Raw genomic sequence first — 20,934 nt, 5'->3', positions numbered from 1 at the left:
CCTATATAGTGTTTATTAAATAGTGAACTATATAGGGAACGATCAAACAAGATTTCAACACTCACTGAAAATACATCGTTGCGTGACTTGCGTCAGTAGATTGTTTGTGTGATGGAGATGGGCGCGCTCAGCATCTTGTAAACAAACTGAAAAAATACTTCTAATACATATATATTGCACTATTTCCATGATAGGGAACAGTTTCGAACACAGCTAGCGTCTCTGTCAGGGCCCCAGGAAGTGCCCTGGGCTTTGAAGCAAATTGAACATAGGAGCCAAAGAGTGGAATTAAAACTCCCGGCCTGTCATGTGAAGGCCTTCTGCCCCAAAAATACTTTGCCCATAGACTTACATGGTGAAAGAGATGTCTGTAAATCAGTGGATAATTTTTTTTTAGCATTACAACCCCTGGGAAATCAAACATTTAATTATCAGAATTTCATCTATGTAGTCCAATAACATTTAAAAAGTCTAGATGAGCCGCACAATTAATCATTTAAATTAAGTTAGCGGAGCGCTAAATGGGAAGTTGCCGGCTAGGCCAGCCAATGTCTCTATTGCGCCTGCTCTGGGCCGCACAGTGCAGAAGCAGTGGCATTCATCCGGGTAATTTTTGGCTCATGCGCCACTGAGCAACCCTCATATGAATGGGCCTCCACCTTGAACACTGTATAGGTCTTATTATATATTCATAGTCTCTGCACCGTCATTGCAGCCGGGGAATGACTGTAACGGCACTGTAGCTGCACTTTCTACCTATATAGCCTAGTATAGTTGTGACATCACAGCCGTACAATTGTCCTGACAGCTTGTTTAAAGATACAGGGATTTTTTTTAACACAAACTGTGAATTTCAATGCAAATTGAGCGTTTTGATACTTTCACAGAATTGTATAGTAGCCTACCTGTCCTGCTTTATAATAATAATAATAATAATAATAATAATAATAATAATAATAATAATAATAAAAACATGAAAATCTCACTTTTCACAATATGGGACCTTTAATATAAAACAATTGATGAAACTGTCAAGCAGCGCAAACAGTGCAGGGTGTTTTTTCTCAGAGAAACAGGATTAATGGATAGCCTCTATTCTCTGATCCAGACTCCGAAGCAGAAGATGGCGGTAATGCACCTACTATGCTGGCTGCTAACCGCCATTAAACCTTATATATACTGTCTATGCATTAAACCCCACAAAGAATAAGACGAAGAAGAAGAAGCAGGAGGGCGTTCCGCTGAAGAGCATACAAATACAGTATGGTGAATTATGCAGGTGTACGTGCTTCACATTTAGATGCTGTCAAAGCTCAGGTTATTGTCTAAAGAGTTTGTTTACATCCCGGAGCCGCGGCCTTCCTTGATGTTAGCCTTCCTGGTGTCACCACTGGCGGGGGAAAGGCGACAGAGGAGGCCAGGCTCGCAGACATGGAGGCTAGCCGTCTTTGCAGAGGGAGCGAGCTGTAGGACGGTAGGCTCTCGTTGCATTTCTTCCCCCGTTAAGAAACAACGACAGGCGGACAGGACAGGTTAAGAAGTCTCGTCTGTAGAAAACGACTTGTTAGCTAGGTAGTTCTCTTTTAGCTGGACGCGTTTTCCTCCCCGTCGTCGTCAATAGCAAAATGTTATTTTTTTTTAATGCAGACAATGATGATTTTTGCTTCAGTCCCTGGCTGGTATGGCTGTTTTTATGGGTTTACTGGACCGATAGGGAGGGGGGAAAAAAACAGCATTCATTTTAACTATATTTTAACTGTTGGACATTTTCTGTTGTTTGATTGCCTCTTGTCAGTGGCCTTTAACATGATTAGGGTTACATCCACTTACAGTATATACGCCATTCAAACGTCAAGCATGATGGAAACACAACACTGTAAACATAACGGGAGCTGTACAGCCAACAGCAGCAGGGCACGGCTCATCAGGCGCACATCCAGTTTAATGTCATAGAATTTTAAAGAACCTTTGTGGAAGAAAAAAAAAACAGCTGCAGCAAGACTATTTAAACTGGAAAATAGTTTAAATAGTTTTGATGCATGTTTTTTCTTAATGATGCTGCAGAGAAATCTTATTTTACACTCTCTTGTATGGTAGTATACGTGGTTAAAGAGGAAATCAAAGTAGTTCACATCTGGCTTTCTGAGCATTTCTGTCTGGTTTAGTGAGGCAGGTTAATTATTAAAACTGATTATGATTTCTTCAGGCATATTGTTCAAGCATTCGTATCTAAAGTAATGTCAATAGTGAGGTATATGGCCATCTTAAGCGAGATCATTTAAAGCCTACGATCTGTAAATTTAAAGTTTATTTTGTTCATTATTGATGCATGTTTGATTATTGCAAAACACAAATTGAATCTGTTGTAGAATTATTATCATTGCATTGAAGAAATAATTTTCAGTACATAAAAAAAAAAAAAAAACAATACCAGTTGACTGTTTTTTTTGTTGTTGTTGTTTTTTTTAAGATTATTTTTTGGGGCTTTTTTATTAGTAGCCTAGTAGAGTCAGTGGATAGACATGAAAGGGGGAGAGAGATGGGGGGGATGACACGCAGCAAAGGGCAGCAGGTCGGATTCGAACCCGCACCTTTTCTGTTTTCTTTTTATCAGTACACATTGTATTTATCCTGTATGTATCACAAACAGAAATACAAATAATTAAGAATTATGTCACATAGGACCCAGAATGAAACCTTGATGTTTTTCCCACTACCACACATTTTGTGATGTTGTCTGTTTTATCAGTGGTGATTTCTACGGGGGTGTTGGCACTCCTAGAATGGACCCTGCAAACACTGGGGGGGATATGTCACCTTTGTACGTGCCAAGAAAGAGAAAATCCATCCAGTCGCAACCTAAAGGTGGAGTGCCATGTCCAGGTAAAGCAAAAACAATGAATTCATATCATTATGAGCATATAACACATGTCATTGTGGTCATTTTGGCAGTGAAAATCCGATAATTTCTCCTACCGTTGCCTTTTTGTTTTTGTGATTTCACCTCTACCAACAGTTGTTCAGCGATTACCAGAAAGAACGTGCGACTTAAACTCAGTTGGATATCCCAAGGTGAGAATGAACTCCTACGTACAGAACTTGCATCCTATTGCATGCGATGAGATTGTATTTAAGCAAATCCAGAAGTTATGAGGGAAAAACTGCTAATTAGAAGGGTCTGAACGGGTTTGTCCACTTCCGTCTGCTACCACTCACACAATCTGTTAACTTGATGCACACAGTTGGATCTTGACTTCACCGTTCTGTACTCGAATGTTTCAGAATGACGAGTCTGAAGCCCAACATGGTCTAAAGATGAAGAGAACTTATGGCAGAAAAAGGTGAGAGACCCATCGACCTGTTGCTTTGTAGATTGAAGATTTGCACAATAGATAGTGACGTTACATAGGCTGGGTAAACCCAGCCCGATCTGCCGGCGATTTGGTTTCTCCCTGCAGCTCAGGCTGTAAACCTGTACATTTATCTATCCTGTTTCTGTTACAAATCAGCGGGAACCAATCACAAACTGGCTTATCCACCTGGCGCGCTATTGGCGGGTTTAACACGATGACGATGGAGAAGGGACCAAGCAGCTTTTTGTTTACATTCAACATGATGGCCACCGAAGCGCAGCAACCCGTTGATTTCGCTGTCGCTGCTACGTCGCCCAGATCGTTGGTCTGATTGGTTGAAGGACTATCCAATCGCGTACAGAGTCATCTGAACTATGCCCGTTGATCACGCCTCTTGTGCAGTAGAACAGTGGTTCCCAACCTTTTTTTCTTCTATATATATATATATATATATATATATATATATATATATATATATATATATATATGTGTATGTATATATAATTTTCTTTTTTTATCTCAACCTCAAACCAGATTGGGAACCACTGCAGTAGAAAATACAGAGCAGACTCCCCAGACTAATGTTCCGTCTTAAAGGTCCCATGACATGGTGCTCTTTGGATGCTTTTATATAGACCTTAGTGGTCCCCTAATACTGTATCTGAAGTCTCTTTTATATAGATCTTAGTGGTCCCTAATACTGTATCTGAAGTCTCTTTTATATAGATCTTAGTGGTCCCTAATACTGTATCTGAAGTCTCTTTTATATAGATCTTAGTGGTCCCTAATACTGTATCTGAAGTCTCTTTTATATAGGCCTTAGTGGTCCCCTAATACTGTATCTGAAGTCTCTTTTATATAGACCTTAGTGGTCCCCTAATACTGTATCTGAAGTCTCTTTTATATAGACCTTAGTGGTCCCCTAATACTGTATCTGAAGTCTCTTTCCCGAAATTCAGCCTTGGTGCAGAATTACAGCCACTAGAGCCAGTCCCACAATGAGCTTTCCTTGGATGTGCCATTTCTGTGTCTGTAGCTATTGAGGAGGAGAGAGGGGGGGACAAGGTGGAGGGTGGGGGTGTGGTCTTGACCATCTGCCACTTTGCTCGTTTGAAAGCCATGATGTCTCTCTCTCTGTCTCATGGGTGGGCCAAATTCTCTGGGCGGGCAAAGCAGAGAAAGGGGGGTAACCTTGCTCCTTATGACCTCATAAGGAGAAGATTCCAGATCGGCCCATCTGAGCTTTCATTTTCTCAAAGGCAGAGCAGGATACCCAGGGCTCGGTTTACACCTATCACCATTTCTAGCCACTGGGGGACCATAGGCAGGCTGGGGGAACTCACATTAATGTTAAAAAACCTCATGAAGTGAAGTTTTCATGCCATGGGACCTTTTTAAAAGATAGAGCTTGGTCTGGTGATAGCCAGACTAGACGTTACATAAATATCACTAGTAAACTAATACATGCAGCTCAAAAAATACACAATTTCTGATCAGTAATTGCCCTCAGGTTTAGGATAACTTTATTTGTACCCATAGGTAGATTTGCTTTCAAGGGTATGTTATTACACTTTTCAAAATGTCAAGTATATAATAAATAATAAGTCAGCAGCTGAGAAATCCTCAACTCTTGTAATAATCCTGGTAATAAACATGTCTCTCAGAAAACACTGCCTCTTCAATGAACATTTTTATTATCCGTTATTCAATAAATATGCATCAGGCTTTGTCCCATCCAAAATGTTAGAGGCATTGTTTAAAATGCAATAACAAACTAATTGTTAAATAATGTGTTATTAATGTTTATTGTTTTTTTTTGTCAGGTACGAGGACCTCCAGAGTGTTTCCATAGGAGCAGTGGATTACCCAACCACCAGCTGCTCAGTGATGTCATCGGGTGGCCTGGCCAATGGGGCGGACCCAGGGTCCATGGCCCCGCCCACTGCAAGGCTGCCACCAAGGCTGGGGGCGAAGGATGTGTGGCCTCAAGGCCCCGAGACGGGCAGGGAGCAGCCCCAGCCTCAGGACCACAGCTGGAACTCCAGCAGGGACAGAGGCCCCGACGCCTGGGCCCCCGGTAGAGACCGCCCGCAGGAGCAGGTCTGGAACTCTGGCAGAGACCGAGCGGGACACTCGAGTCAAGACCAGACATGGATTCCAGGCAGGGACAGGGCCCACACCGGACCGGACCAGGCCTGGATGACGGGCCGGGACCGAGGTCCAGAGCAGGGCTGGGCGGCCGACAGAGACCGAGGCCAGGATCAGGCCTGGAACGCAGGCAGGGATCCGGGAAGAGACCGGGCCTCCTCAGGGCCAGAGCAGGCGTGGGGAACTGGCCGAGGCCAAGACCAAGGCTGGAGCAACACCAGCAGAGACAGAGAACATGTCTGGAGACCTGGTACGTACTCAGACACATTACAAGTTTGCATCACACTCTTAAACCTACATTGTGTAATGTTTTGAGTTGATTCTTAGCAAAGAAAACCTTTGTTCTTTCACAAATATGTGCTCATTCATGTGTGATTACTTCCACCAACTAATCAAAGTATTCTTGTATGCGTAGAATCTGCCATTCAGAATCCTTCAGACAACATACGAGCGAGTCGCTCGAATGACGGCCACCATGTAGCGCCTCCATCTTTAAAATACATTAGCCAAAGAGGGACATACCTCCGCATTTCACCCACTTACACCTAGTGGCACCCCGCACCGTGACGAATGCCAGGGGGAGATGACTCGCCAGGGAAGCGAAAAAGAGAATTAAAACGACAACGTGACAGGCAAAGCAACAAGACCAAAGTTAATATTGGAGTGGCTAGAACAGCTGCGTGTAAACAATGGAGATACTAAGAGCTAATTTCAGGTTTGGCCACCGTAGGAGGAAGGGCTAGAAAGTAACATTCAGTTGGTTGTCATATACAATTTCACCGCTAGATGGGAGAAATTCTTACACAATGTAGCTTTAAATATCACCTTTTTCGTTTTTTTTTTAGGGCTGTCCTCGACTAAATGACCAATCGATTAGTTGATTTTAATCGACAGATCTGTGTGCTTTAATTGGTGGTTAAGATTAGAAAAGCGCAAATGCAGTCCATTTCCCATCTGTAAAACTGATTTTTTTTCCACAAAGAATCCTGCAAAAGCATTACTTTAAAACTTGTGTTTAGTAGAGATGTGCTCATAAGTTTGAAAAAGCATGAAAAAAATGACTTATCGACTTAAGAAATCTTGAAAAAATGACTCAGAGGGGGCAGCCTTACTTTAATTTTTTTTTTTCAATTTCGTTGTAGAACAACTAGCTACAACTCAGGATATATATATATATATATATATATATATATACTACGGATATGAATTTAACACTAAATAATGAAATTGAATAAATTAAAAAACTAAAGTGTTTATAAAACAGGACCTTGATTGGCTGACTACAACAGCTCCTCTATTAAAAAAAAAAGGTAAAAAATACTACAAAGTCACATGTTTTGATACCGTTTGTATGAATACAAGTAGTATATAATAATATTTAAACATTTTACTTTAATATCTGAGTGTTTTTGTTGTTTTTGCGTGCATGTATAAGAGTAAAAATGTGTTTGTACATGTAGAGTGAGTTGTCAATATATGTTGGTCTGTGTTTTTTTTTTTTTGGAGATTGACTTCTGCATGTGTTACTTTTCAAGACTTGAACATGAAGAAAGTCCAGAGAGTGGAGATGGAGCGAAGCCCGCCAGTTAATAACTTCACACAGCCACCAGAGGGCAGAGACTCTTGTAAGTTACCATCTAGTCTGATACTCAATGGGCTGAGAGTGAGACGCACGTCACTCTTCTGGTATTCAGATTCTTTCCTGCGAAAATCAAGAGTTAAGTTGAAATAGATGAAATGACAAATTACTTCTTATTAGGGCTGGGCGATATGGAGAAAATCAGATATCACGATATTCTTGACCAAATACCTTGATATCGATATTGCGGCGATATTCTAGTGTTGACAATTGGTGATTTAACAAAATATCTTCACACTTAGATTTTAGATAAACAGTCATCAGTAATGTGGACATAATGTCTAAGTGGGGAAAAGGCAAATAATGGAACAGCTAGAACAGTCTGGTATGTTCAGAAAAGTAAATCACTTTACTGTAATGCAGCCTTTTAAACCAGGAAAAGACAACCCTTATGTCATATCACGATATTAAGATATCCAAAATCTAAGACGATATCTTGTCTCATATCACGATATCGATATAATATTGATATATTGCCCAGCCCTACTTCTTATTATGTATAGCAGCAGCATTATAAGACACTTAGATGTTTGAATGGAGCCTTCTGATGGACCCACTGACAGCATTATAGTTTGGTCAGTAGGGGCCACCTTTTAATTTCATTTTAGTGATAGAGCCATTATTTTGTCAACTAACATTACTTCATATTTAGTAGTATTTATGGTTGCGTACCGAACTCTGTAAATTTTTGGGTACCAACCGAATTACGTCGATACTACCGAGGACCAATTCACGTTAAAGGAACACGCCGACTTATTGGGACTTTAGCTTATTCACCGTATCCCCCAGAGTTAGATCAGTCCATACATACCCTTCTCATCTCTGTGCTTGTCGTAACTCTGTCTGACGCACCCACCGCTAGCCTAGCTTAGCACAGATCCTGGAGGTAACCGGCTCCAGCTAGCCTAGCTTAGCACAGATCCTGGAGGTAACCGGCTCCAGCTAGCCTAGCTTAGCACAGATCGTGGAGGTAACCGGCTCCATCTAGCCTGCTGCTCCCAATAAGTGAAAAAATAACGCCAACATTTTCCTATTTACATGTTGTGATTTGTATAGTCACAGCGTGTACAAATAACAAGGTCACATGAGACACAGCCATCTTCTAACCATATACATACTGGGAACTATATTCTCAGAAAGGCGAAGCACTGCTACTTCTGCTACTTGGGCGGAGTGATTTGCTCACAGCACCTGAGAAGCCCCGAGGTGAGGAGCAGAGAGTTTGCCAGGAGTTCGCTCAGAGTTGGAGTAATAATCACTCCGCCCAAGCAGCAGTGCTTCGCCTTCTGAGAATATAGTTCCCAGTATGTATGTGTTCTGGATCAAAATAAAATCGTAGTCATCTGATGTCATAATTTCAGGTTCAGATGCAGCCAGTGTTGGGGAGGCTTCGACGGCCCCACCCAGCGAGGAGCAGAAACCCCTCGTCCCCTCCACCAAGAAGGAGCCTCCTACCTACCCTCCGGGTGAGACTGTTCACCTTCTTCTATCTATCCCCACTAGGCCTGAAACATTTGGGGAAAAAAATAAAATTGCGATATATATATATATTTTTTTTCTGCCAGATGTTGCGATTACGATTAGATTTGCGATTTAAAAGAAATAAATAGTATAGCTGATGTTCAATATTCACTGTGTAACAACTGAAACATGTCATGGAGCATTATAGCATGGGACCCCATCAGAACTGCTCTATATACAGTATCTATATTGTCATTACTCCCTCTCTCTCCCCTTTCATGTCTAAGCTGTCCTGTCACAAATAAAGGCCTACAATGCCAAAAAAAATTTAAATATAGATTTTTGTCTCTAAGTGACTGAAATTGTTTTTTCCCAGGTGAGAAAAGAGATTAAATGAAATAGAAATTTTAGTAAAGTATAGTTGGGTTTTTCATGTTTTATGGAATTTCTAAAAAAAAATCTGAAAATAAATATTCACTATCACTATAATTAAACTTAGCATGACTTCAATGAGGCAATTGACATTTTTCCGTCATATAAAGACTCCGACTTCCTGTCAGACTTGAGATGAGCTGCTCCTCCTTCTGAAACACCCCTGTGTAAAATAAGATTTATTATTTATTTGTCCGACATCCTCCAGGAAGTCAAGAGGAGCGTTGGCAGCTCCAGATTGTGGCCAAAGGCAGAGTCACCTGTCCAAAATGTAAAAGTGTGAGCAGGAAGACTGTGGACGGGCTGAAGAAGCACATGGAGAACTGCAGACTGGTGAGCGCTCTGTGTTTGAACACTAAAGTAAAAGCCATTTTTAACCCTTGTGTTGTCTTCTGGGAAAAAAAACTGAAAATCAAAACTTTTTTTCATGTTTTGGTCTCTTTTTTTTCAACACTTTTGGCGCCTTTTTCAATGTTTTTGGCGCTTTTTTCATTTACGTTGAACGCTTCTTTTCACTACCATTTATAAACACCACTAACACCAACTTACTACCACGATAGTTTTACACTTATTTTTGGAATTCATGGTCAATTAAAAACCTCATTTATAGGAAACCATACCTAATTCTAAAGCAGAAATTATGAATTATTTAGACTAATATTAAAGAAAGGATAATCACAGAAAGGTCAACGTTCAGCGAGGATACTGTTACGAAACGTAAAAAAAATAATTCTAATGCTAAAAAATGTAATAAAACACCCAAAATTCAATGAAAGTAGAGCTCCGATCTTTTGTTGTACTCGCGAAGCGCGTTGTATGGGATCATCCATCCATGTTATTTTTGGGTTATTAAAATTAGGTAGTTAAAAAGAAACCCATATTTCTGAGACAGACATTTTGAGAACAGGTCAAATTTGACCCGAAGACAACACAAGGGTTAATCTGACCAAGTCCTAACGCATACAGTACAGATTTAAAGTATACTGAATACCTGAGTACCTGAGGTGGAAGAAGGATTTGGATCATTTACAAATACATAAAAGTCAAAAAAAATACTCCATTACAGGTAAAGTCCAGCATTCAAAATGTTACTAAAGTAAAGTTACAGAAGTATTATCAGCAAAATGTAGTTAAGGTATGAAAAAAATGATGATGATGCAGAATGGCTCCTTTCACGGTGTTATATACTTATAGAATAGAATAGAATATTATTCTGTATTTGAATCACTAATGAATACATGCAAGAGCATTTTAATGCTGTACTTAGTCAATGTGTAGCCAATTCTAGATTTAGATTGTTTACTACAAGGTATAAGCATATCCTACGTGTTGTTATGTAAAATGTAACTGTCAAATGAATGTAGTGGAGTAGAAGTCCAGTGTCCCTCTGAAAGTGGAGTAAAAGTATAGAGAACCATACAATGGAAATACTGAAGTAAAGTACAAGTATTTCTTTACCTTTTCTTTAACCAGGAAGAGACTCATTGAGATTAAAAAATCTCTTTTTCAAGAGTGTCCTGGCCAAGACAGGCAGCAGTACAACCACACATACACTCAAACACAAAATACACAAATCCCTCAAAGTCAACCCCAATCCTAAACACATCAGGCAAAACATCTGCAGCCAGATGTGGCTGCCTCCAAGTCAATCAACCTCCTCATAAAAGCGACCAATGAGACCAGCTCATTAAAGGTGCTGTAGGTAGGATCGTGATGGTCCAGGACTTAGCCAAAAAATTTGAACATCGACAACTTCTCAGTCCCTCCCCCACTTTCTGCTAAAGCCCAAAACGGTCTCCTAAGCCCCTCCCCTCACAAGGGAGAATGAATGCGTGTGCATGAGCAGTGATTGACAAGCAGTTAGATACCCCCCTCCCCCCTGGCCCTGATTGGTGCATCTGAACAGGGAGCTGTGGATTTTTGCAAATCACACTACAGGCTGTAGGTGGTGCTAGAGGAGCCGGATTGTTTATGTTTTTTTTAAATGACCTGCTTCATGTAGTTCTACTGGAACATAGGTTCAGTTTCAGCAAATATGACAGAAAGTTAGTTTTAGAAGGCTTACCTACTGCACCTTTAAGTTTCATGGATTTCTGTAACCTGTTCCAGGTAGAGGGAGCAGCAAACTTAAACGCCTTTTTCCCCAGTTCAGTTCTAACCTTTGGAAAAGATCCCGGGAAACGAAGACTGTAAGTCCCGATACTATTTACACTGATATAGGTCAGAAGGTAGGATTGAAGTAGACCTAAAATAGCCTTGTATATGAATTAGGGCTGCACAATATATTGTTTTTTTTTTTATCGTCATCGCAATATTAACTGCGGCTGCGACATTAGTGGTGACTTATATATTCAATTCAATGTTCAATAAAAGTAGGTTGGAAATGATTTCCTTTCATTTGTCTTTAGTTCAACAAGCAATTTGTTGTATTTTAGCAGAAAACTGAAAGCAGCCGAAATGCAGAACAGAGTACACTTTAGTATCTGTTTATTTATCGCAAGTAATGTCGTTATCGCTATATTCACAACGTTATCGCATATTTTCCTCATATCGTGCAGCCCTAATATGAATGTGTTTAAGTCTCCGTGTTGATAGAGAAGGCCATCCAACACGTTCATACAGTACCTCAAAACTGTAAGTACAGCACTTGAGTAAATGTACTTTCCACCGCTGCTGAATACAACCTGCTGTTATCTAGAGGAGAAATACAGCTCTGACAGGCAAGTGACTAAAACACAGATTGATCTGTAACCATCAGGTTACCATCATATGTGATGGGGTATTAAGGTCCTGTTAGGATTCCACTCTTGCGAGTCCCAATATACTGGCATTTATCTATACTGGTTTATTGAATGCACGCTGTATGAATGGGCACGTATGAGGTAACTGTAATCTGTTGTGTGCAGCAACCGTTCACCTGTCAACACTGTGGGAAACAGCTAAAGTCTTCAACGGGGATGAAGTACCACATCATGGCTGACCACAGCCACCTGGTAAGACTAATCAGACTTACATTTTGACACTTTTGACACTTTCCACATTCATTTCATTCAAGTAGAGGTCTTTCTTTGCATCTTATATAATGTTTGTCTCATTCATAAATACGGTAGACACTAGGGCTGCTACTAACGATTATTGTCATAGTCGATTAATCTGTTGATTGTTTTCTCGATTAACCCGATTAGTTGTTTGGTCTATAAAATGCCAGAAAATGGTGAAAAATGTGGATCAGTGTTTCCCAAACGCCCAAGATGACGTCCTCAAATGTCTTGTTTTTTTTCCACAACTCAAAAGATATTCAGTTTTACTGTCACAGAGGAGAGAAGAAACTAGAACAATATTCACATTTAACAAGCTGGAATCAAAGAATTTTTACTTTTTGTCTTAAACAAACAAATTACTCAAACCGACTAATCGATTATCAAAATAGTTGGCGATTAATTTAAAAGTTGACAACTAATCGATTTAATCGTTGTAGCTCTAGTAGACACTGCTAAATGTGGACACTGGCAATTAAAACACATACTTTGTTGAGTTTGAGGGTCAGCTCAAGCTCAGGGGTTTTGACAGATTTTAGCTGCCTCTTTTTTTTTATTTTTATTTTTTCAGCCCTCCGCAGACGATGCCAAGGACCTGGATGACCGTGCCATCAAAGACAAACTGCGCAAAATCCTAAAGAGACTGGGCAAATTAAAATGCTCTAAAGAGGTAAACTTACAAATCATTAATCTAAGATAGGAGACTTGTTCAAATAAGATAAGAGAAGATGATAATTCCATTTCTTTTCAGGGCTGTAATGCTGCCTTCACCAGCATCATGGGCTATGTGTACCACATGAAGAAATGTGGAAAAGAGGAGTCTGAGCTGGAGAAGATGCTGCTCAATTGCTCTCACTGCGGGAAGACCTACAAGTCCAAGGCTGGTCTGGAGTACCACCTGAAATCCGAGCACGCTCCTGTGAGTCTTGTGTTTAAATGCACGTCACCGAAGAAACAGTTTAGGGCTCTTTCAAACTGCCTGCGTTGCGTGAGCGTGTCTGCTGCGTATGCGTGTCTGTTTTTATTTCGGCTCCCATATTAACCGGTTAGAGCTTGCACACTGCCTGCGTGACACGTACACATGCGTGCTAGAAATGGGACCGATGCCTATTTTTCACGCGACACGCAAGCGTGTTGGAAGCGTTTGTCATTTTGACACAAATACATTTAATAAATGACATGTTGATGTTTGACAGTCTCTAGGTTTTGACATAAATGCAGATATAAATGTAATTTAAAAAAAAAAAAAAAAAAAAAAAGATTATCGATTTTCTAATATTGCACCTGTCAATACGGAACGAAATATTCTGTAGCCTATTTTGCCGTCAATACTGCCGACGTTGTCTTTGCTGTAATCAAATCAGTATATATTTATATTTAACATGAAGTATACTACTGTTTATTTCATTTTATCAGTGGGAAACATCCATGTGTACAGACAAGACTAGCAGCAGCAGCGCCACGTCAGACACGTTTCTGGTGTGAAAAGACAGAAAATGCCACGCAGCTGACACGCAGCTGACACGCGACAGAAACTTCACGCTCACGCCAAGCAGCCAGTGTGTAGCCGGCCTTAGTTAGGACATTTAATACACAAATGAGGTCAACAAATCTTCAAATCTTTCCCCTCGTGTTGCCCAGACGCCCCAGAAGAGCGAGGAAGACGAGGCTCTGAAGGCCCACAGGGAGGCCAACCCAGAGAGGACGGCCAGCGGCAGGGTGCAGCGGGCATCGGCCCAGGTGGCAAACTTCCACTTGGCTGAGATCGCCAACAACGAGCTGCCCAAAGACTGGCCCAAGAGGAAGTTTCAGTCGGACCTGGTGCCAGATGACAAAAAGGCAAGAGAAGATTGCCTTAAATGTATATATCAAGTTGCAGGATATATGAGGGTAGATCGTTGTATATTATAATGTTTCCACAAACTAATAGGAATGTGATTTGATTGAGGAACTAAAAAAAAAAAGAAAGGAAAAAAGATATACTGTTTTGAAGGCCAGAACAGACATATGTCAAAGTTCCCTCTCTTGCCAGTATATACTGAAGATATACTGTAAGTGCCCCTACATTGGCTTTCTCACTTTCATTGACCTCCTCTTGTTCATGCTGGCCTCTCCAGTTGAAATACGCCCGGCCAGGCCTGCCTGCCTTCAGCCAAGAGGTGCTGCGGAAATGGAAGAATGAGGTGAAGCTGCAGAGGAAAGTCCATTGTCCCAACCAGGTAGGAAACAACAGTACACTTAGGGCCCTATCTTGCACCCAGCGCAACGCAGCGCAGAGCCCGACGCAAGTGTCTTTGCTAGTTTAAGACCGACGCAGTTGTCAATTTCCTGTCCAGCACCCACGTCGTTTAAATAGCTAATGCACCTGCGCCCATCTGTGCGCCCATAGGCGTGCTGGTCTTACAGGGAGGTGTGTTCAGGTGCGTTCTTGGCGTATGGCTATCTTGAGGCAGCGGAAAGCGGTCGCGCCATTGACCAACAAAAACCTGGTCTAAAGTCAATAATGCAGCATTTCTTTGTTATTTTAACAGCGCATTAGTAAAATGCGCCTAGGCTCGTGCACAGCGCATGCACACTATGCTCGCTACACACACACACACAGCAGCAGCACACAAACATGCAAAAGATTAAAAATAACAATATTGCAATGTGAAATAGTATTGCAGCGTGTCTGTTCGCACAGACTTGGTTGTACTTGGTCCGTCCAGAGACTTGAACCAGCGACCCTCGGGTTCCCAAGCCAAGTCCCTACGGACTGAGCTACTGCTGTCCAAACAGATTTATTTTGTTTCTGTTTGTTTTATGTATCCATATGTTGATTAATTAATCGGTTGTTTTGGTCTTAGTCAACTTAGATTACTTTAGTCAATTAGTCATTTTTTATACTTACTTATGTTAAATGACTTATTTCCAAAAAACATATGAGCACATTTCTGCTAAACACAAGATTTAAAGTGGTGCTTTTGCATGATTCTTTGTGGAGAAACTCAGTTTTACAGATGTGTCAATTTGTTTGTTTGGTCTTTCGTATTTGGTATTGGTAGTATATCTATGTCATATTTATATTAACCTTTCTTTTGTCAAAATGCATTTTTAAATCACAGATTAAGTCCATTTCTGAAAGAAATGCAAAACTCGCAACTTTATTTGGGTCTTCCTCAGGGTTGTGGCTCCACCTACACCAGTGTGTCCGGACTGAAAGCCCATCTGGGACTCTGCACGAGGGTACGTCAGCTTTTTTCTTAATCTCTGGAACAAAATGTGCAGTCCATTGAATGTAACAACAATTGTGTTTATGGGGATTAGCGGCAGAGTGAAAGCAACCATGCATAGTAAAGTAAATGAAATGTATTTGCATTTAATCTGACTCTACTAATTTGCGTTTCTCCCGTGCTACTCTTTGTGGCCTTTTTTCCAAATAGAGTAAGGAGTATTATTTTTGTGAGAATATTTTAACTAGGTATAAACACTCACAGGATTGAATACAGAGTTGTAGAGACATTGTTGATTTGTCAAATGAATCCATCTGTAGTCTCGTCCACCACAACCACTGATCCAAAATGATCAGTAAAACCACATTCTCTACTTTCACGATCACTACAGTTGCAGTAAAGAGTTTAATACAATAAGTATATCATTTAGTACAGAGTATTCCGGCTTCGTAATCATTTCATGACTCTTTTATGTCTTTTGATCTCATTTCAGGGCGACTTTGAGGCTGGTAAATACCGATGTCTGATCTGCAACAAAGAGTTCAACTCTGAAAGTGGAGTGAAATACCACATCAACTCTGTCCATTCGCAGGTAACGACAGTTACAACAAGCATCTTTAACGCTGTTTCTTCAATAGCAAGGAGGATTTCTATGCCTCATTTCGGTGCCACTTAAATGTCTGCGCTGCTCTCTGATGCTCCGAAACGGACGTTAGAGGCAACAGAAACATCGCTGCACGTGACGCTAGATAACGGGACATTCTAAAACGCTTAACGTGAAAAAGCTTAACATGGCTTAAGGTCGGAAAACAACGATCAATGATGACCAAATTTCTCATGGGCATATCTTAAGCCTGTCAACAATACTAAACCGAAATCCAACGATTATAGAAGTTATCTCACATTAGCGTTTTTCTGCATTGGCGCCTATGGTGAGGAAAAGGCTTAACGTGGTTTACTTGACCTAAATGATGATCAGTGATTACCAAATTTCTCTCTCCTATTGCTTCTCATAACCACTGAAAACTGTCAAAAAATCTAACCCAAAGTCCAATTATTATGGACGTTATTTGGTGATCATTGATCGTTGTTTAGGTGCGTTAAACCATGTTAAGCTTTTTCCATACAGTAGGCTCTTTGAAGCACAAACGCTTAATGTCAGGTAACGTTCATAATAATTTGAACTTTGGGTTTGATTTTTTTTGACAGTTTTCAGTGGTTATGAGGAGCAATATGAGAGAGAAATTTGGTGATCGTTGTTTAGGTACATTAAACCATGTTTTCACGTTAAGCGTTTTCACGTTAAGCATTTTAGAATGTCCTCTAGATAACACTTCACTTGACATCAGGTAACGTTAGCCTACCGTTAGCTAGCAGCTGGGTTAAACACGGTTAAAATGCTGACAGCTAAACGGTGTAGATCTCACTGTAGAGGATTCCAACACCGTGACGTAACAGTATGCAGCTGTTGGAAAAACGACACAAACGGTGCGTAAACTTGAAACTGGTAAGCTTCGCGGTGCATTTAAAGTTATTGTAAAATACCCTTCTCTCATCTTTTTGTCATCTAACAGCAATTTAATGGTGAAATACGTTATTGTTGTCAAATTTAATTAAACCTTTAAAGGTCCCATGACATGGTGCTCTCTGGATGCTTTTATATAGACCTTAGTGGTCCCCTAATACTGTATCTGAAGTCTCTTTTATATAGACCTTAGTGGTCCCCTAATACTGTATCTGAAGTCTCTTTTATATAGGCCTTAGTGGTCCCCTAATACTGTATCTGAAGTCTTTTTTATATAGACCTTAGTGGTCCCCTAATACTGTATCTGAAGTCTTTTTTATATAGACCTTAGTGGTCCCCTAATACTGTATCTGAAGTCTCTTTTATATAGGCCTTAGTGGTCCCCTAATACTGTATCTGAAGTCTTTTTTATATAGACCTTAGTGGTCCCCTAATACTGTATCTGAAGTCTCTTTTATATAGACCTTAGTGGTCTTCTAATACTGTATCTGAAGTCTCTTTCCCGAAATTCAGCCTTGGTGCAGAATTACAGCCACTAGAGCCAGTCCCACAATGAGCTTTCTTTAGTATGTGCCATTTCTGAGAGAGGGGGCAAGGTGGAGGGTGGGGGTGTGGACATGACCAACTGCCTCTTTGCTTGTTTGAAAGACATGATGTCTCCATTCAATTACATTTTTCAATTCAATTTTATTTATAGTATCAAATCATAACAAGAGTTATCTCGAGACACTTTACAGATAGAGTAGGTCTAGACCACACTCTATAATTTACAAAGCCCCTCTCTCTCATGGGTGGGACAAATTCTCTGGGCGGGCAAAGCAGAGAAAGGGGAGGTAACCTTGCTCCTTATGACCTCATAAGGAGAAGATTCCAGATCGGCCCATCTGAGCTTTCATTTTCTCAAAGGCAGAGCAGGATACCCAGGGCTCGGTTTACACCTATCACCATTTCTAGCCACTGGGGGACCATAGGCAGGCTGGGGGAACTCATATTAATGTTAAAAAACCTCATAAAGTGAAATTTTCATGCCATGGGACCTTTAATTTTGAATATATGGCTTTAGCCGTAAACAAGCCGTTCTTTAATGTTGCCGACTGTTGTTTTGTGCTTCTTCTTTCTTTTCTTTTTTTAAAAGTATCGGTTCTGGCACTGTTAAAGCACTGGCAACATTTTAAAAGTAGCGTTTTAGCACCGGCATCGGGGGGGGAAAAAACCCAAACGATACCCAACCCCATTCTTCAGTTAGAATGAATAGCTTTTCTGTCGGCTTGCAGATGCCATTCAGACAGAAGAGTGACCGTCCTGACTTGCTTTGACCCCGCCTTGTATATTTTCAACAGGACTGGTTTGTGACCAACAAAAAGGCCTCCAAGAAATTTGAGAAGTTCCTCAAAAGCCAGCCCAAAGAGTCTGTCCATGATGTGGACAAGCAGCTTGTCGATCACTACCAGCATCACCATCATCATCATCTCCATCACCTCCAGCATCCTCATCCTCATCATCATCATCATCAGCAGCAGCATCACCACCACCACCACCATCACCACCATCAGCAGCAGCAGCAGCAGCATCAGCATCACCAGCTCCAGCACCAACCCATGCAGCACCCTCTGCAGCCACTGCATCACCTCCAGCACCAGGCGCAGCTTCTCCACCCAGAGCACCAGAACCTCCATCCGCCGGTGGACACCCAGCTCCAGCAGCCCATGCTGCACTACACCCCTTTGGAGCCTCCACCCGGACCCATGTGGGTGGACATGGACCAGGGGGGTGGAGCCGTGCCGGACCCAGAGCAGGCCCCGGTGGAGACGGACAAACCCGGAGAGGACAGCGGCGGGATGGTGGAGGGGAAAAGGAGAGAGAAGGGGGAGAGGGGGAAGGCTGACGGGAAGCGGAAGGATTGCTTTGCTTTTGGCGGTGGCGGTGGCGGTGGCGGTGGCGGCGTTGGCAGCAGCAGCAATACGGGCAGCTCATCCAGCGAATCAGAGGTGGAGCAGCAGGACAGGCAGAGACAGATCGACCAGTGGAATCTGAAACGGCCAGACATCATGGAGCCCCACCCTGAGGCTGGAGAGGAGCAAAGGAACGCTTAAAAATACACCTAAATCCACACCTGAAATGCACACTTACACTCGTCGTAGCCAGAGCCGAGTTTAACAGAGGCAGAAAACGATACGGTCGAGCGTCCGTCCCTATTTCATTAGCTGTGACGACGCGACGTAGAAGAAAACAAACCGCTTTCCACAAGACGCGACAGGTGAGGGGGCAGCTGGCGACTACACGACCTACGATCTGTAACTTTTAAAAGTTTGAGAAGATGACGATGGAAACCTTCAGAAGACCCTCGCTGAGTCAGCATGGATACGAGTCTGGTTTAGAGGCCGTTTCTGTCTCGGAACGGTAGTCGTCGTATAGCCTTGAGAAATGTAGTATACCAGTTATCTGTGTGTTGATTCTTTTCACCAACCCTTTAAATGTGTCTTATTCTTTCAAAGCCAGTTTGATAAACCCCTTTCCTGTTTTTTCATGATTACCTTAAAGGGAAATAGTTACTTTAACCTTAAGAGAGGCTGCTACAGTATAGTATTTTATTAGACCAGTCTAGTCGCTCTCTTTCTCGCTGAAAAGATTTTGTGCCTCTTGAGTATGATCTGTGTCACTTCATACTACTCGTCATCACTTTAACTTACAACCGATCGGCCTCTTCTGGGATTCTCCTTACCCTGTCCCTCCCCATGCCGTGTTTTCATCAGCGAGATTTTGACTATGTTTATTTTTTCCGACAGCGAATACAACTCGGCTCATGACCGGCATCGCGTTGCCGTTCGTAAGCCGAGTCTGCTGGCAGCTTGAGGTGACATCTGTGTAGTGGTCCAGTGCAGTTAAGAGTTTAAACAAAGCAAATCACATATGAAAGAGCAAATGAAGCAAATCCATGGCAAACAATTTTATTTATTTTTTTTAAGTTTACATTACGTACATTAAATGTATAAAGGTGCTCTAAGCGATGTTGGGTGACGTCACTTCTTGTTGACGTTCAAAGTAGTGTCGAACAAAATGGAGGCTAGCTCGCCCCTCCCTCCTCCTCCTCCTCCTCCTCCTCCTCCTCCTCCTCATCCCGTCCCCTCCCTTCCGTGCTTCCGCGCACTAACCCCCCAACCCCTAAATCCTTCTTGTCTGTTATTGGCTGGAACACTGTTTGTTATGTTTGGTGGTGCAGGTTGGCACAGTTTGTTTCTGATGGCGTTTGTGGAGCCTGGGCTGTCTACAGAGACCGTGATTTTTTTACAGTGTGTTCAGGGGACAGGCAGCTAGCAGATAGTGAGGAGATGTTTGCTTTATGTGACATCTCATCACCTTTTTAAGTAATAGTTCAACATTTTGGAAAACACACTAACTGGCTAAATTCAGTTCAGTTAAAGGTGCAGTAAGCGATGCTGCGCAAAGATTGTTGATATTTGAACTCAACTGCCATACAAATACACCCCTTCAGAAGCTCTGCCCCCCCAGATTCAGGGACAGATTACTACTGGCCGGCAGACACATTCACATGCTGCCCCAACCCCTCCCCCCCCCACATACCATCAATTGTGGCCGCCTGTTGCTGATTGGCTGGAATAGTGTTTTGTGGCTCGTGCACTCCTTTCTGATGGTTTTCCATTTACAAAGCCAGGGCTGTGGATTAACCCCATTTTAGTTTTTTCAGCACGCACAGAAAATATAGAGCTAGGTGACCAAGAGGAGATATTAGCTGAATTTGACAAAAAATGTATTGGATTAACATCACCTATTATACTTTTAAGTACAGAACAACAGTTCATCCAGCCACCCTGTACCTCTGTGGAGAGAGTCTCTGGTTAAAGCACAGCTGCCTCAGTATCCGTGTTTCCATCAACGTCTTTTTACGCGCATTTTGAAGTATCGCATTAGAAAATGTTGATGGAAACGGCTAAGTCGGAAAAAAAATAAGTTAAAAAAAAGTTTTTACGCTTGCTTGAGGTGGTTTTTGCCTTTTTCGAAAAAGAGTTAATGCACAAAATGTGAGATGGAAACAGCTTCGCCGAATAAGTTGTGACGTAGCGAACGTGTAACGTAAAATGTAAAGTTAGATTTTCCAGCTCGCTCC

General features: G+C 41.7%; 1 protein-coding gene across 1 annotated transcript; it reads left to right on the top strand.

Annotated features, from left to right (window-relative positions):
• Nucleotides 1-1,186: 1,186 nt before the first annotated feature.
• On the top strand, nucleotides 1,187-19,837 carry znf512 (zinc finger protein 512). The gene is made up of 16 exons (XM_039782770.1): nucleotides 1,187-1,474; nucleotides 2,750-2,883; nucleotides 3,017-3,072; nucleotides 3,283-3,341; nucleotides 5,177-5,751; nucleotides 7,037-7,126; nucleotides 8,502-8,606; nucleotides 9,242-9,366; nucleotides 11,940-12,026; nucleotides 12,643-12,741; nucleotides 12,823-12,990; nucleotides 13,713-13,910; nucleotides 14,189-14,290; nucleotides 15,234-15,296; nucleotides 15,777-15,875; nucleotides 18,149-19,837. The coding sequence occupies exons 2-16, from the start codon at nucleotides 2,784-2,786 to the stop codon at nucleotides 18,899-18,901; spliced, it is 2,679 nt and encodes an 892-aa protein (XP_039638704.1). The 5' UTR covers nucleotides 1,187-1,474; nucleotides 2,750-2,783; the 3' UTR covers nucleotides 18,902-19,837.
• The last annotated feature ends 1,097 nt before the right edge of the window (nucleotides 19,838-20,934 follow it).

Source organism: Perca fluviatilis, chromosome 18, assembly GCF_010015445.1.
Source record: "Perca fluviatilis chromosome 18, GENO_Pfluv_1.0, whole genome shotgun sequence".
Lineage (NCBI taxonomy): Eukaryota > Metazoa > Chordata > Actinopteri > Perciformes > Percidae > Perca > Perca fluviatilis.
Note: the sequence above shows the minus strand (reverse complement) of the source record. Positions and strands in the feature narration are given on the sequence as shown.